At 39.8% G+C, this 14,538-nt stretch overlaps 3 protein-coding genes across 5 annotated transcripts; 2 read left to right on the plus strand and 1 right to left on the minus strand.

The window, feature by feature from the left end:
• The first annotated feature begins 57 nt into the window (after positions 1 to 57).
• On the plus strand, positions 58 to 1,513 carry LOC6633721 (DNA damage-regulated autophagy modulator protein 1). Its single transcript, XM_002057050.4, has 4 exons — positions 58 to 242; positions 320 to 441; positions 560 to 947; positions 1,007 to 1,513. Exons 1-4 carry the CDS (start codon positions 178 to 180, stop codon positions 1,170 to 1,172), a joined length of 741 nt encoding a protein of 246 aa, XP_002057086.1. The 5' UTR covers positions 58 to 177; the 3' UTR covers positions 1,173 to 1,513.
• A 326-nt stretch (positions 1,514 to 1,839) lies between these two features.
• LOC6633722 (cyclin-L1) lies at positions 1,840 to 3,997 on the minus strand. Its single transcript, XM_002057051.4, has 3 exons — positions 3,305 to 3,997; positions 2,338 to 3,219; positions 1,840 to 2,269 (listed from the first exon to the last, which is right to left on the minus strand). Exons 1-3 carry the CDS (start codon positions 3,901 to 3,903, stop codon positions 2,002 to 2,004), a joined length of 1,749 nt encoding a protein of 582 aa, XP_002057087.1. The 5' UTR covers positions 3,904 to 3,997; the 3' UTR covers positions 1,840 to 2,001.
• A 127-nt stretch (positions 3,998 to 4,124) lies between these two features.
• On the plus strand, positions 4,125 to 11,871 carry Top1 (topoisomerase 1). Of its 3 annotated transcripts, none has more exons than XM_032440706.2 (8): positions 4,125 to 4,444; positions 5,933 to 6,183; positions 6,274 to 7,369; positions 7,463 to 7,548; positions 8,329 to 9,458; positions 9,521 to 9,771; positions 9,837 to 10,030; positions 10,102 to 11,871. In XM_032440706.2, the coding sequence occupies exons 1-8, from the start codon at positions 4,418 to 4,420 to the stop codon at positions 10,202 to 10,204; spliced, it is 3,138 nt and encodes a 1,045-aa protein (XP_032296597.1). In that variant the 5' UTR covers positions 4,125 to 4,417; the 3' UTR covers positions 10,205 to 11,871. The 3 variants fall into 3 exon arrangements, with proteins under 3 accessions (XP_032296597.1, XP_070067269.1, XP_070067273.1); XM_070211168.1 differs by lacking the exon at positions 4,125 to 4,444 and adding an exon at positions 5,557 to 5,610; XM_070211172.1 differs by lacking the exon at positions 4,125 to 4,444 and adding an exon at positions 5,815 to 5,847.
• The last annotated feature ends 2,667 nt before the right edge of the window (positions 11,872 to 14,538 follow it).

A 14,538-nucleotide genomic window follows, 5' to 3' on the forward strand; every position in this document is an offset into this window, starting at 1 on the left:
TTCTCGTACTTTTTGATGAGCTACCATTGGCCAGTCTTTTTACGAGTCAAGTTGGCAGCGCTGCAGTTCCGTTGCATTCGCTTGAGGTGTAAAAAAAAAACCCCAAAGCACAAAATCTGTTTTGCGCAGCAATAAAATATCCGTATTTATTTCTCTTGCTGCATAGCTGCTGGCATAATGTCGTATGTTTACCTATTGCCGGTTGCTGTCTTCTTCATCTTTCAAGTGACATTTCTGGGCACGTAAGTGGCTATTCTCGTTTCAATTTGGAAAAATGTACCGTTTGTTATGGTTGTGTACCCGTTTTGCCCATTCGCAGTTATATTGTGGCTGTCCTGGAGGGTCATGTGGTGCCGACAGTGCCGTACATTAGCGATGCAGCCACTTACTCACCGGAGAGCTGCATTTTCGGTCAACTAATTAACATTGGCAGCGTTCTTTGTGAGTTCGCTATCGCTGCATTTCCAAACTCGACTCGTATCTCGATTGGGGAAGCATGAGTCATGTGCTGACTGCCTCACACGGTCTGTTATTGTATTGATCTTATTTTCATTTCCAGTGGGACTCACAATTTATGTGCGCTATCGTCATGTATTGCAACTGCATGAACATCATCCGGATCTGGGCGCCGCTGTGCTCCGTCACAATAGTATAGCCTTTTGGTTCGGCATGTTGTCCTGCCTGGGCATTAGCTTTGTGGGCAACTTTCAGGAAACAAATGTGCGCATTGTCCACTTTATTGGCGCGTTCTGTTGCTTCGGCTGCGGCACCTTATACTTTTGGATGCAGGCTTTAATCACATACTCGATATATCCCATGGCTGGCACGAAAAAGACTGCGCACATACGTCTGGGTATGTCCGTCTGTTGCACTATTCTGTTTATAATGCTGGCTGTGACTGGTGTCATGTCGCATATACTGTTTGACGGACAAGATCCACGGAAGTGGTAAGCTGTTGAAATAATCATGGCTTCGGCAGGAGAATAACACTTAATTCCCATTGCAGGTATCCCTCGGATGGGGGCTGGTATTATCATGTGATAAGCACAATTTCCGAATGGATAATAGCGACCATATTTAGCTTTTTCATACTAAGCTTTACACCCGAGTTCCGGGATGTGTCGCTGGATCATCCGCAAATCTCGCTGCTCTCATACACTATGACAGTGTAGATGTGATTGATCTCCTATGTCGATATAGTCTCTCATTTGAAGAACTAATAGTGGGTTCCAGTCGGAGCTGCGCCGTTAATCGCACGGCATGCTCTACCCAGGATATGCGAACTGGTGCTGCTGTGGCCGCCAACAACTATAATCTATTGCCTAAGTACCAATATGTAGTATAGGGTTAATTAAATATGAGCCAAAAGTGCTCATAATGGAAGCATAAATGCCAGCCGATTGTATTGCACAATACACATCTCATCATCCGATGATCACTTGTTCTATTCATTGCATGCGTTTTGACTGTCCAGCTAAAAACAAGTTTTAATAAATCTGCACTCGAGTTGAAATTGAAATTCGAACAGCACTTGGGGCAACCAAAATGTATTCGAATTGATATTTAAATTACATTTTGTTTCTTACATTCCCATACGATAATTAAACAAAGGTGCTAAACATGTCACGTTCTTCTAATGCGCATTGCTGTGATCTATTTTTACGGGCGAACTACTGAGTCATATAATGCTTTTGTTCTACCTTTTAGTAGCTGAAAATCCTTTTGGATTTCTAATAGTACACAGATTAACTCTTCTTTCGTAGACACTTCAATATAGTTCGACTGCAGACAGAACCTGACTCTACTTAAAACATGCATTATATATTGTGCACATTTACATATTGTTTATAAATTTCACTTTATTTTTACAATGACGTTCAAAATTATGTTTGGAATTTACAACTTAAACCGCATATGTGTGTTGCAATCAAAATAAATAGAAAAAAAATATGATGAAAAAATCAAAAAGCATTTTCCGGTACAATTAGTATAGAGTTTTCATCAACGTTTGCGATCTCTAGCCCGATCGCTCTCGCGATGTTTGTGCCCACCTCGGCTGTTATGTCCACCACCACCACCACCGCCGCTGCCTCCTCCTCCTCCGCCGCCACCACCTCCACCACTGCCACGATGCGAGTAACGATTGTGGGATTTGCCAGTATTGGAACTGGAGTTGCGGTACTTGTCGCTATCGCTAATGTTGTTGTTGCCCGTATTGCTGGAGCGTTCCTTTTTCACATAGTAATCGGAGCGCTCTCTCGACGATTTCCTGCGGAATGTCGTTATGGGTTAATATTCACAAGTTGCTGCAGCTGAAGCAATGGGCGGCACACTTACCTCTTCCGGTGCTTGCTGTGCGGCGAACTGGAGCGCGTGGGCGAGCGCGAATAGTGACGCGATTTCTTTTTGTGCTTGGGCACTGAACGCGAGCGAGATCTGGACGAGCGACTCCTGTCACGATCGCGTTCCCGATCACGTTCACGGTCGCGGTCGCGGTCACGGTCCCTATCCCGATCCCGATCACGATCACGATGCGATTTTTTCGATCGCTCGCGACTTGGCGAATGACTGCGCGTACGTGAGCGTGGCGAACGTGATTGCGTGCGTGTCCGGGAGCGTGAATGTGAACGGGAGTCCTTCTTCGGCGACTTCTCTGTGGGCAGCGGCATGGCACGCTGTATAAAACCACCCCAGGCATTGTGAGAGCCATTATTGCGATCCACCGTGATAACAGCAGGCGGCGTATTTGCCTCCTTGGTCTTGTTGCGTGCATCGATATAACGTTTCTTCAGCTCCTCGACGGCTGCTTCGAGCTTCTCCACAACCGGCTTGGCGCGCGTATAAAGCTCCATTACGCGATAACAAATATCCGTGATATTGGCCATTGGCACACGAAATATACCAAACCACGGCGGATTATGCGGCAGCGGTATATTGAGCTTACGTGCGCTCAAATAAATGCAGGCACAGGCAATCGCCTCCGGCGTATAGCGCATAAAGACGTCCGTGCGCAGCGAATCGTTCATAAAGTTCCACGACATTTGCATCAGTTTCTCGTGCTTCTCATACTGCAGCACCTGCAGATACATGACAATCAGCTTATGCGGATGCTTCACATGCACACAAAAGCCAAGTTCCTTGAGCACACGACGCTCCGCTTTGATAACCTGAGTCTTCATATTCGTATAGTACTGATCCAGCACCATGGGCGCTATTTCCCTGCAAAAAAATCAAACAAGCATGAATATTTGGAGGTTTCTTCTTGGGTTTGCCCAGCTCTCATTGTATTGATTGGAATGCTTACTTTTGTGCGCGCACTTGCTTGATATGATGGAAGACGTTGATGACGTCGCGTATGCGACGCGGTGCCTCCTCTATTTTGGAGGCGAGGCACACACAGCTCATGGCGACCGTTTCCATATTGTGGCGCACAAAGCTCTTCGAGTAAAAGAAGCGCTGAAAAAGCACTTGGCCAGTGGCCATGGCCACTTGGGGCAAGCGCAGCAGTATGCCCGCCGTTTGTATAAGCTCACAGCCAAGTATGCGCAGATCCTTTTCCGTTTCATGATCGAGTCCGTCCTGACTAGACGGCGTCACATCAATTTTCTCCTCGGGTATGAGACTGTTCTCCAACGTTAGCACAATTTTGTTAAATAGACGCGGATACATCGGTTTGGCTGCTTCGCCATCCGGCCCATGAGCATCATTTCCACTGGCGCCTCCACCAGCGGCAGCTCCGAGTCCGATGTGCGTGTTGTTTGAGATGTTCACGTTGTTTGAGTGCACGGAGCTAACGTTGAGCACATTGGTGATTGTTTGCAATGCCGTTACCGTTGACGTTACAGATGTATGAATAATGCCAGTCGTGGCGGTGATAACACTAGTTGCACCACGACTGGCCATTTGATTTGAAACTTATTTTTTTACCTGGTACAAACAAAAAAAAAAAAACTCTTGATACGTATGTTATGTGTATTAATTTGTGAATTGCCAACAGTGTGCACCCAAAACGTTTGCAAAAATTACTATTAAAAAATACTAAATTTAAGCTAGTACTCGACTTATCGATGCTGGTGTCCGAAAACTATCGAAAACCATTGGCGTGCAATGTGCACATCTCCAAACAGCATACAGTTCGAAGTAGATTCGGTACGAACGTGTTCGCGTGGCCGCTGCGCGCTGTAAAAGAAAGAGACTGTTCTAAGTGTAATATTGGGGACTTGGGAAAAAAAAATATCATTTTGTACCATCGCGCACTAAATGCAGAGGCACAAGTAGCACTTGCAGTCGTGTGCAACGGCTTTTGAAAACTAATATATATTAACTACAACATATAGAGGTGTAGAAAAGAATATAAAAAAAGTGAAGTTGGGAAAAAGCCGTGAGCGCCGCACTGCCAACTGAGAAATTGTGCAAAATGAGTGGGGATGTGGCTGCTGAAAATGTAAGTAATTTCGAGACGTATTTATTTTTATGTAATTTTCATCTGTTCAGTAAGTGCATTAACGAGCGGTGCGAATGTGTTGATAATTTTCACATGTAAAAAATGCATAAGTACTTGCAACCAATGCAAGTGTCGACCAACCTGCGCCTAAATCATGCGTAGTCGCATTGCAATAAAGAGTAAAAGGCCTTTTGGTAATTTACGAAAATGGCGACAATGCATGCAAGTAGTATAGCAGGCAAAGGCAGGCGGTAGGAAATCGACGAGAGACGGCAACGACACAGCGACAATGTGTATTTGGCACAGTGTGACCGATTTTCGCTGCTCTAAATACTAGTGTGGTATTTTGCGTGCATCAATAATTTTCTAAAGTGTGTTATATATTTTATTTTTACAATTGTTTCATGACTACGATTACTTATTTTGTGCATGAATACAGACTTTATTGCACTGGTACACATATATATGTAAATATATAAATGTATACACCGTTCAACTGTAGAAAAATACATTTGTGATGGAAAAAAATATTTAATTTAAAGTAGATGCCGCTTTGGTTTTGAAAATAAGTTCGAACGAATACATTTTGTGAATTGTTATAGTATTTTGCGTATTTTTGACGTTTCTACAAATTTGGTCACACTGCGCAGGGTGCCAAAGTAATCACATGTGTACGTACGTTTGTACACACACATGCATATGCACACACAAATAAAAAAATAAAAAAAAAAAAAAAAAAAAAGAAAAGAGCCTTGATCTGCTGTTGTTACACCGCTTACGTTAAAAGTTACGGTGGGCAGAAAGTATGAACACAAACGTCGGAAAAATCAACAGTTCTGCAAGGGGCCCCCCTCCCAGCCCCTTGTACCCTGTTAACTGTCGCCGCCATGTGTTCTTCTTGACTTAAATATTTTCTCATGCACGGAAACACAATACATTTGAATTTGTTAGGGTTGATTTTTCACCACGTGGTGGTGTGGTGTGGTGTGTCTACATCCACTTACATATTAACACACAAACACATAGCTACATAAAGAGCTCTGAGTTTTGTAAATCATTGACAATTGACTTGCAGAGTTGCTACTTAAATGTGTCACACACTAACAAACAAACAGACAGACAGACACATGCACATGCACATGCACACAATGCTTTACATCGCACAGGTAGTCAATGCTTCATTTCGTTTTCAGTTACAGCAAGTATTACATTCACACATACAAGCACCCAAAAATTACATACATAAATATAAGTCGAAGAATTGTAGAGCTCTAAATATTTCCATACGTGTACTACATACATATATATATATATATATATATATATATATAGATGCCTATATAATAAAGAATTGACAACTGCGAAATTGTCCGTAAATAGCTGTGATGGATTCTATATCAGTAGTCTGTATTTCAAATTGTATCCCACATTTTTCCATCTTAATTGTAATTCCTTTTTTTTTTTTTTCGCTTATGATTTGCGTTGCAGAATGTACACGTGCAAAATGGCGGCAGCTGCGAAGTGCAATCGAATGGTGTAACCACAAACGGACACCATCACCATCACCATCATCATCATAGCAGCAGCAACAGCAATAGCAATAGCAACAGCAACAGCGGAGGCAACAGCAGCAGTAAACACAAATCATCCAGCAAGGATAAGCATCGTGATAAGGAGCGCAGCGAGCACAAGAGCTCTAGCTCATCAAGGGAACATAAAAGCAGCAGTAGCAGCAGTCGGTAGGTGTTCCGAATCACATTATATTGTACCATATCACATACCCTTTGTATGCCCCTGGGCTAATGAAAATAATTAAACACTTTTTGCAGCGATAAGGATAAGCATAAAAGTAGTAGTAGTAGCTCATCGAGTGGCAAGGACAAGCATCGGGATAAGGAGCGCGACAGCAGTAACTCACATCGCAGCTCATCGTCGTCGTCTTCCAGTCATCGCGATAAGGACGGCAAGCACAAGTCTTCGTCTAGCCATCATCATCATAAGAGCGGCAGCAGCAGCTCATCCTCTAAGGACAGAGATCGTCGCGACAAAGATCGCAGCAGTAGCAGCAGTTCTTCCAGTCGGGACAAGCACAAGTCTTCGTCGTCGTCGAGCTCACGCCACAAGGGGTCATCGTCTTCATCATCATCGAAAAGCAAACATTCCAGTTCAAGTTCTCGACATGGCTCATCCACGAAAGATCCCTCCTATGATGGTGTATTCGTTAAGCCAGAGCCCGTCTCACAACCACACACGAATGACCATGATGATCCCCTACTGCAGTTGCAACAGCTGCAGCAACTCCAGCAACAGCAGCATCTCCAGCAACAGCAGCAGCTCCAACAACAGCAGCAACTGCAGCAACAGCAGCAACTGCAGCAACAGCAGCAACTGCAGCAACAGCAACAACAGCAGCAACTGCAGCAACAGCAACAGTTGCAATTGCAACAGCAACATCTGCAGCAGCTCCAACAGCAATCTGAATGCAATGGCTATAAGAATGGCTACGAGGAGCACATTATGGATGTTAAAAAGGAAGAGGATAACTTTGACTTGTCGCAGGCCAGCTCCTGTGACTACTCCATGTCGCAGTTTAGAGCCGATGAGCCATCGTTTGTGGCCAAACAGGAGGCAACCTATACGGAGGATGATAGCGCCTTAAACGATGATGATGACGACTACGATAATGACAATGATAATGATAATAACGATGATGACGAGGATATGCCATTGGCAATGCGTAAGCGTAAACAAGAACCCTCCGATGAAATGGACGGCGCTGAAGATGACGATGATGACATTCCGTTGCTTGCGCGTAAGAAGATCAAAAAAGAAGCAAAGGACAAGAAAAACAAAAAGAAACGACCAAAGGAGGAGCTCGATGACGAATACGGCAGTGCCAAACCCAAAAAGAAAAAGGTCAAAAAGGTAAAATACAAAAAAAAAAACAAGCCATGTTGTGTCCCACAATGCAATTAAATAGAGTTTTCTAATAAATGTTTATTTTGTTGCATATTGCAGGAGAATGAGATCAAAGCGGAGCCTGTTTCCCCAACCAAGCGTTCGCGCAAGGACAAAAAGGATGAAGAGGAGGAAGTGTGGAGATGGTAAATAACTTGTTAACTTTGACAAATTTAAAACTAAAACCGAAAATCAACATTGAATATTAATTTAATGACAGGGCCTTTCTTTTTATTACATTTTTTTCATTTCAAAGATTGCATTGTAATTTTAATTACACCTCAGTTTACATCAAATGTTCTACATACTATAACAGAACACTTTAAAACTTCCAAATTAAAAAAAAAAAAAAAATTATGAATGTTGATTTTCGGTTTGATTTGCTATGAACAGAAAGTGATAACGCATCGTATTAAGCAAAATGTATGTAAGTGTGTGTGTGTGTGGGTGCATGTGTGCGTTGCCATTCGTATCTGATTAGTCGACGTGTGCGTGCGTGTGTGTATGTGCGTATGTGTTAAGTTTGAATGTCACTGACCTATATATTTTGAAAGTCACATTTGGCAGTGACAAGACGGCTGCGTTGAGTTTATAAACTTTTTGACCATTCACCACGGCACGCGTGCAACAGCTGTGCAAGCGAAAAAAAACACACATACATACACACACAAGTTTTGAGGTTATGTGTGTGACTCGTTGTTTTTTTCACGTTTGATTGCGTTATGTGAGCACAGTTGTTGGCACAGCAAATGGCAAATGGCAACTGTGCTGTCGCTGTCGCTGCTGCTCATTGCAAAACGTGAACTTAACGTTATATTCAAGCAGCAACGAGGAGCAACATCTGCTGCCAGTATAAAAAATAAAATTAACAACAGCGACAATTACAACAAGAAGACTAAATCGAAACGTGCTTATGCTCTTTTAAGGTGGGAGGAGGAGAAGCGCGAAGATGGTGTCAAGTGGACAACGCTTGAGCATAAAGGCCCCGTATTCGCGCCGCCCTATGAGCGCATGCCCCGCAACGTACGCTTTTATTATGATGGCAAGCCGCTGGAGCTCAGCGAGGAGACCGAAGAGGCGGCCACATTTTATGCAAAGATGTTGAATCACGACTATTGCACCAAGGACGTATTCAATAATAATTTCTTTAAGGATTTCCGCAAGTCTATGACACCCAAGGAGAAGGAAATTATTAAAGATTTTCGCAAATGCAATTTCCAAGAAATGCATCAATTCTTTTTGGCTGAATCTGAAAAACGCAAAGCAGCCACCAAAGAGGAGAAGCTCGCCAAGAAGAATGAAAACGAAGCGTTAATCAAGGAGTACGGTTTCTGTATGATCGATGGTCACAAAGAGAAGATTGGTAACTTCCGGCTGGAGCCCCCGGGTCTGTTTCGCGGCCGCGGCGAGCATCCAAAAATGGGCATGATCAAGCGTCGCATTGCGGCCGCCGATGTGTCCATTAATTGTGGTAAGCAATCGAAGGTGCCACAGCCACCGCCTGGTGAGCGCTGGAAGGAGGTGCGTCACGACAATACCGTCACTTGGCTGGCTTCCTGGACAGAAAATGTACAGGGTCAGGTGAAATACATTATGCTGAATCCATCGTCTAAGCTAAAGGGCGAAAAGGATCATATTAAATACGAGACAGCCCGCAGGCTAGATAAGTTTATTGACAAAATACGCGCCACATACCGCGACGAATGGAAGTCCAAGGAGATGCGTGTGCGGCAGCGTGCCGTCGCTCTCTATTTTATTGATAAGCTCGCACTGAGAGCGGGCAATGAAAAGGACGAGGATCAAGCCGACACCGTCGGTTGCTGTTCGTTGCGTGTTGAGCATGTGCAGCTGCACAAGGAGCTCAACGGCAAGGAGAATGTTGTCGTATTTGATTTCCCTGGTAAGGATTCCATACGCTATTACAACGAGGTCGAGGTCGAGAAGCGTGTCTTCAAAAATCTGGAACTGTTTATGGAAAACAAAAAGGATGGCGATGATCTCTTCGATCGTCTCAATACCCAAGTGCTAAATGAGCATCTCAAAGAGTTGATGGATGGTATGCCACTAACTATATTACCTGCTGTACCATCTCCTATTATATTCCGATCCCATTCGCAGGACTCACGGCTAAAGTATTTCGCACATATAACGCATCGAAAACGCTGCAAAACCAATTGGATCTGCTTACCGATAGCAACGCATCGGTTGCCGAGAAGCTGCTGACATATAATCGCGCCAATCGTGCAGTCGCCATTCTCTGTAACCATCAGCGTTCGGTGCCCAAGGGCCATCAGAAGTCGATGGAGAATCTAAAGGAGAAGATACGCGCCAAGCGCGATGCCATTGATGACTGCGAGGCCGAATATCATGTAAGTGACTTGGGTCGTCTCGACATGGAACGTCTCTAAATGTCTTCAATTCGAATCTAAAACAGGATCTAAAGAAGGCGGCCAAGCGTGGTTCTGTGAAGGAAAGGGTTATTGCTGATAAGAAGGGTAAAATACTGGAACGTTTAAAGGATCAACTGAAAAAATTAGAACTACAAGAGACTGATAGAGACGAGAATAAGACCATTGCCCTGGGCACATCCAAACTAAATTATCTCGATCCACGCATCACGGTTGCCTGGTAAACTGAATATATCAATCTTATTTATATATGTGAAAGCTAATCTCTCTCTCTCTCTCTTTGCTGTGCAGGTGTAAAAAGTACGGCGTGCCGATTGAGAAGATCTTTAATAAAACGCATAGAACCAAATTTCTCTGGGCCATTCACATGGCCGATGAGAATTATCGTTTTTAAACAATTGTTTTTTAACACAACCAAGGAAATATATATACACACACACACTCACACGCACACAGCGCGGGAGGAGGCAGCAGTTAAAAGCGGCGAAGACCAACTCAATCAAACACACACACACAAACACACACCCCACCAACAGCAAAAACAACAATAACAACATCATCAGTACCAACATAAATAAACTCAACCAGATACACAGACACACACACATACACACACGGCGACCAATCAGTGCAGCCAAAAGGCGCCACCTTGTCGTCGGAATGATGATGATCAAGTAACATCTTCCTCGGATCGGCAAACCTCTTGAACGGTTTATGCAAAACTATTATGCATACACACACACCACACACACACACACAAACAACACAGCGAATGAGAGAGAATTATATATATATATACATAATTCATGTGAATTATTGGTAGCTTTTGTTTTGGTTGCACACAATATATAATTATATGTATATATATATATGTATATGTATTATATATTTTAATAATTTTAATAATTCAAGTGTTGCGCACTACGCTGAAGTTTAACTTAGCAGCAATGTAGTGGCGGGCGCTTGCTAACTGTACTCAACTCAACACGCCACAACTCAACACACAACAACACACCACACCACAACACACCACACCAGACAAAATAAAAGTAAATAAATAAAGAAAAAACACATAAACCGCGCATACACACGCCCGTACATAGACTTATGTATGATAAGTGTGCGTGTGTGTGTGTGCGTGCGTGTGTAAGCGCCGCCGGAGAACATAATTTTTGTATGTTATATACCTATATCTTATAAAATCAATTATTTTGATAGGTTATTATTAAAATTATTATTATTTTTATTACTATAAAATAATTTTTATTATTATTATTTTTTTTTTTTTTGTAAAATTTACTGTATGAAAAGAATACATTTTATGTTTATACTTATAGTTGATCTTCGTTTAGCAAAAAGTTTATACCTACAATTTATAATAAAATTTATAAAAACATACATATTAAGTGCTAAGTGAAGAGAAACCTTGTAGCCCACTTTTAGCATAGAATAATTTATTCGATTAGAGCAGCGAAGCGAAAACAGATAAAGAGGAACACGAAACAATACGAACGAAGAGAGAGAGAGAGAGAGAGAGAGAGAAATAAAATCAAGTTTATATATACTATGTAATTACGTTGTAATTGTGCACAACATCATGCCCTACATCCATAAATTAAATGTATACCCTATATACATATACATATATATATATATTTTTTAAAACTCTTTGTTTTTTTTATCTGTTGTTCTTTAAGTTAAGAAGGCCGCGTGTTTTCACTTTGTTTAAGCAAATAATCCAAAATTTTGTTCCTCTTTTGCTTTTGTACAGAAATTGTAACAGAAAATGTTGAATACTTTTTTTTAGTTTTTTTTTTGTAGTTTTTATTTATCACAAATAAACAGACCGGAAGCACTTTCACACATAGCCAGGTTTCAAATTATGTTCTATTTAAAGAAAGAAAAAGGAAACGATCAAAATCAAAAGATGAAAGAAAACGAGAACAACGCAACAAAGAGCATATAACAAGAAAGCATTACATGATGAATTTAAAAAAAAAAAAACATCATGCAACTAAGTTTAAAGCGAAAACCCCTTTATAAATAGGATTTATACGAATATAGTACGTGCAATTAAGTTAACTAAAAACCGTTTGATCAATAACTATAAATTGTAAAAAACAAAAAAGAAAAAAACCAATGCAAAAATGAAATCTACATAAATGTAGAGCCTTGATCATAATGATAAAAAGTCTTGGCACACCCCAATGTATGTATGTAGTTGTATTTGTATTTTAATTATGCGCGCAGTGTGGCCAGGCGTACGTACATTGATGAGGATGAGGGCGGCAGGAACGGTGCGTGGAACGGGTTGGGTGGGGGCATAGAAATACATGCATATTATTGGCATGCAAATGTGTACGAATTTGCATTGCCTGCAATTGTAGAATCGTAGAAATTAATAAATCATTTAATATACAATAAATGGAAAAACAAAATACAATGAAATCAATCAATGTACGTACGATGTGTGTGTGCACGTGTAATCGTATAATATATATATATATAATATTAATTTTGTCGAATTTTAAAGAATCGGACGCTTTTAAAAGTAGCTAAAATTGGACTTGTCCTGTCGTGTGTGTGTGTGCGCGTGTGTGTGTGTGTGCACACTGGCGCTGGCAGGCAATTGGCTACACTCACACACACATACACATTTATATATATACACACAAACAAACACACGCACGCACACACACACACACTCACTCACTCACACATAAACTTGGCATATTACAATATGATATAAGCAATGAAAAAACAGAAATTGTAAGTTTAATGTAATTGTAATGGAACGATGCAAATATACATACAACATATATACATACATACACACATATATATATATATATATATATATATATATATATACATTGCATATGTATATGTGTGTGTATATGCATATAAAAATACATTTAAAATCTGAACAAACATTGCATTTGATTATTCGGGGGCAACGTTGGCTGATACAGCAGATATATCCGGCTATATGTATATATATAAGGCTGATCATGATTGTTGTACGGGATGAGTCGCCGCGTCCTTTCTGTCGGAATTCTTTCTCAGGCTTAAGATTGCCGATTCGATTCGAAATTCAGATTTCAACTATGAACTAAATTTGTACACAAAATATGATTTGACCTTAAGGCATAGATAACCTGGGCCCCATCAATTGGATTTATCTAAGCCAGCACATTTGGGTATAGAAATCAAATCTAGCCCTCGATTTCCATATGAAAATATTTAAGTCTAGCAATATTTTCAGTAGAACAGGCACAAACTCGACAAACTTTTGCATCAGCAGATACTGAAAGATCCTGATCCTGATCCTGATCTGAGCAACATATGTCCACATATATTTCACGCATATAAATATATATGTTTGTCTATGTTTTGGACTTACGGAATGCATTTCCCTTGGAGGGGAGTAATACTTACCCGAGGATTCGTTGGAAATGGGAATTTGGGCGAAACAACAAATAATTAAATCGTGCATATATTATGATATAGGTATGTTATTGTATATATATATATATTTCATAGTATATCATTTATCATACAAAATTTCCGTTTCTGTTTGTTTTTTTTTTTTTTTTGCCCCGTTGAGAAAATTTTGTTTTATGATTAAATAAAAAAAAAAAAAAAAATACATTATTTATATAAAGATAAAAATGTGCGACGGCAAAAAAAATGTAATCAAATTATGTAATAATAAGAATAAATATGTAACAAAAAATGACAAGTCACATATATATATATATATATGTATATATATGTATGTGTGTGTGTGTGTGTGTGTGTGTGTGTGTGTGTGTGTGTGTGTGTGTGTATGTGTGTGTGTGTGCAATTGTAGGTTATGTAGCTATAGCTTAAAAATCGGATATTGCAATTGCGCTGCGTATCAAAATTTTGCATGTTTCTTGGTTTTTTTTTTTGTTAGTTTTTTTTTTTTTAATTTTTTTTATTATTATTATTGTTATTGCGCTTAAAACTAAGTTTTGCATATAATAAAATTGCATGAATGTGTGTGCGTGTGTGTGTCAGTGTCCATGTGTGTGTGTGTCAGTGTGAGTGTGTGAGTGTGTGTGTGTGTGTGCGTGTGTGTGTGTGTGTTATTTTTCATATATCAATATGTATAAATATATAAATAAATTTATAGGCATATGTGTTGGTTTTGAAGCAACATTTTTGTTGTTGTTGTTGTTGTTGTTTTTTTTTTGTTGTTTTTTGTTTTGTTTATTAAATTTTTGTTGTTTTTTTTTTGCTGTTTTTAAGTTAAGCGGCCCTTTTTAAAAGCATTACAAATCGAATAAATATATGTACGTATGCGTGTACGTATGTGTGTATATATGTATATGATGTGTATCTATTTATATATATATATATATATATATATATATAATTATTTTTTTTTTTCGTTTTTTTGCATGTCTTCATTTGCAATTCATTTATAATTGTATTATTATTTAATATATTTTCTTTTGTTGCTGATATTGGAAAACGGAAGGATTCGCGACAAATTGTTTCACTTCCTACGCTAGATTTTTGTTTTTGTTTTTGTTTTTTTTTTTTGTTCTTGTAAAAACGTATAAAAAGCTAAATAGGTTGTTTTTTCAAAAAATCTCGCTCGCTCTCTATATATATATATATACATATATATATATATATATATGTGCTGATGTACATAATCTTTGTATATATATATATATATATATATATACATATATA

The sequence above is a fragment of the Drosophila virilis genome, chromosome X, assembly GCF_030788295.1.
Source record: "Drosophila virilis strain 15010-1051.87 chromosome X, Dvir_AGI_RSII-ME, whole genome shotgun sequence".
Classification (NCBI taxonomy): Eukaryota; Metazoa; Arthropoda; class Insecta; order Diptera; family Drosophilidae; genus Drosophila; species Drosophila virilis.

Coding starts and splice junctions, on each gene's coding strand:
- LOC6633722 (XM_002057051.4), bottom strand. CDS start 3,903: ATGGCCAGTCGTGGTGCAACTAGTGTTATCACCGCCACGACTGGCATT. Junction 3,220..3,304: donor AAGCAAGTGCGCGCACAAAA/GTAAGCATTCCA, acceptor ATTTTTTTGCAG/GGAAATAGCGCCCATGGTGC. Junction 2,270..2,337: donor CACAGCAAGCACCGGAAGAG/GTAAGTGTGCCG, acceptor GACATTCCGCAG/GAAATCGTCGAGAGAGCGCT.
- Top1 (XM_070211168.1), top strand. CDS start 5,572: ATGCACATGCACATGCACACAATGCTTTACATCGCACAG. Junction 7,549..8,328: donor GAGGAGGAAGTGTGGAGATG/GTAAATAACTTG, acceptor TGCTCTTTTAAG/GTGGGAGGAGGAGAAGCGCG. Junction 9,772..9,836: donor ACTGCGAGGCCGAATATCAT/GTAAGTGACTTG, acceptor AATCTAAAACAG/GATCTAAAGAAGGCGGCCAA.
- LOC6633721 (XM_002057050.4), top strand. CDS start 178: ATGTCGTATGTTTACCTATTGCCGGTTGCTGTCTTCTTCATCTTTCAA. Junction 243..319: donor CAAGTGACATTTCTGGGCAC/GTAAGTGGCTAT, acceptor GCCCATTCGCAG/TTATATTGTGGCTGTCCTGG. Junction 442..559: donor TAACATTGGCAGCGTTCTTT/GTGAGTTCGCTA, acceptor TTTCATTTCCAG/TGGGACTCACAATTTATGTG.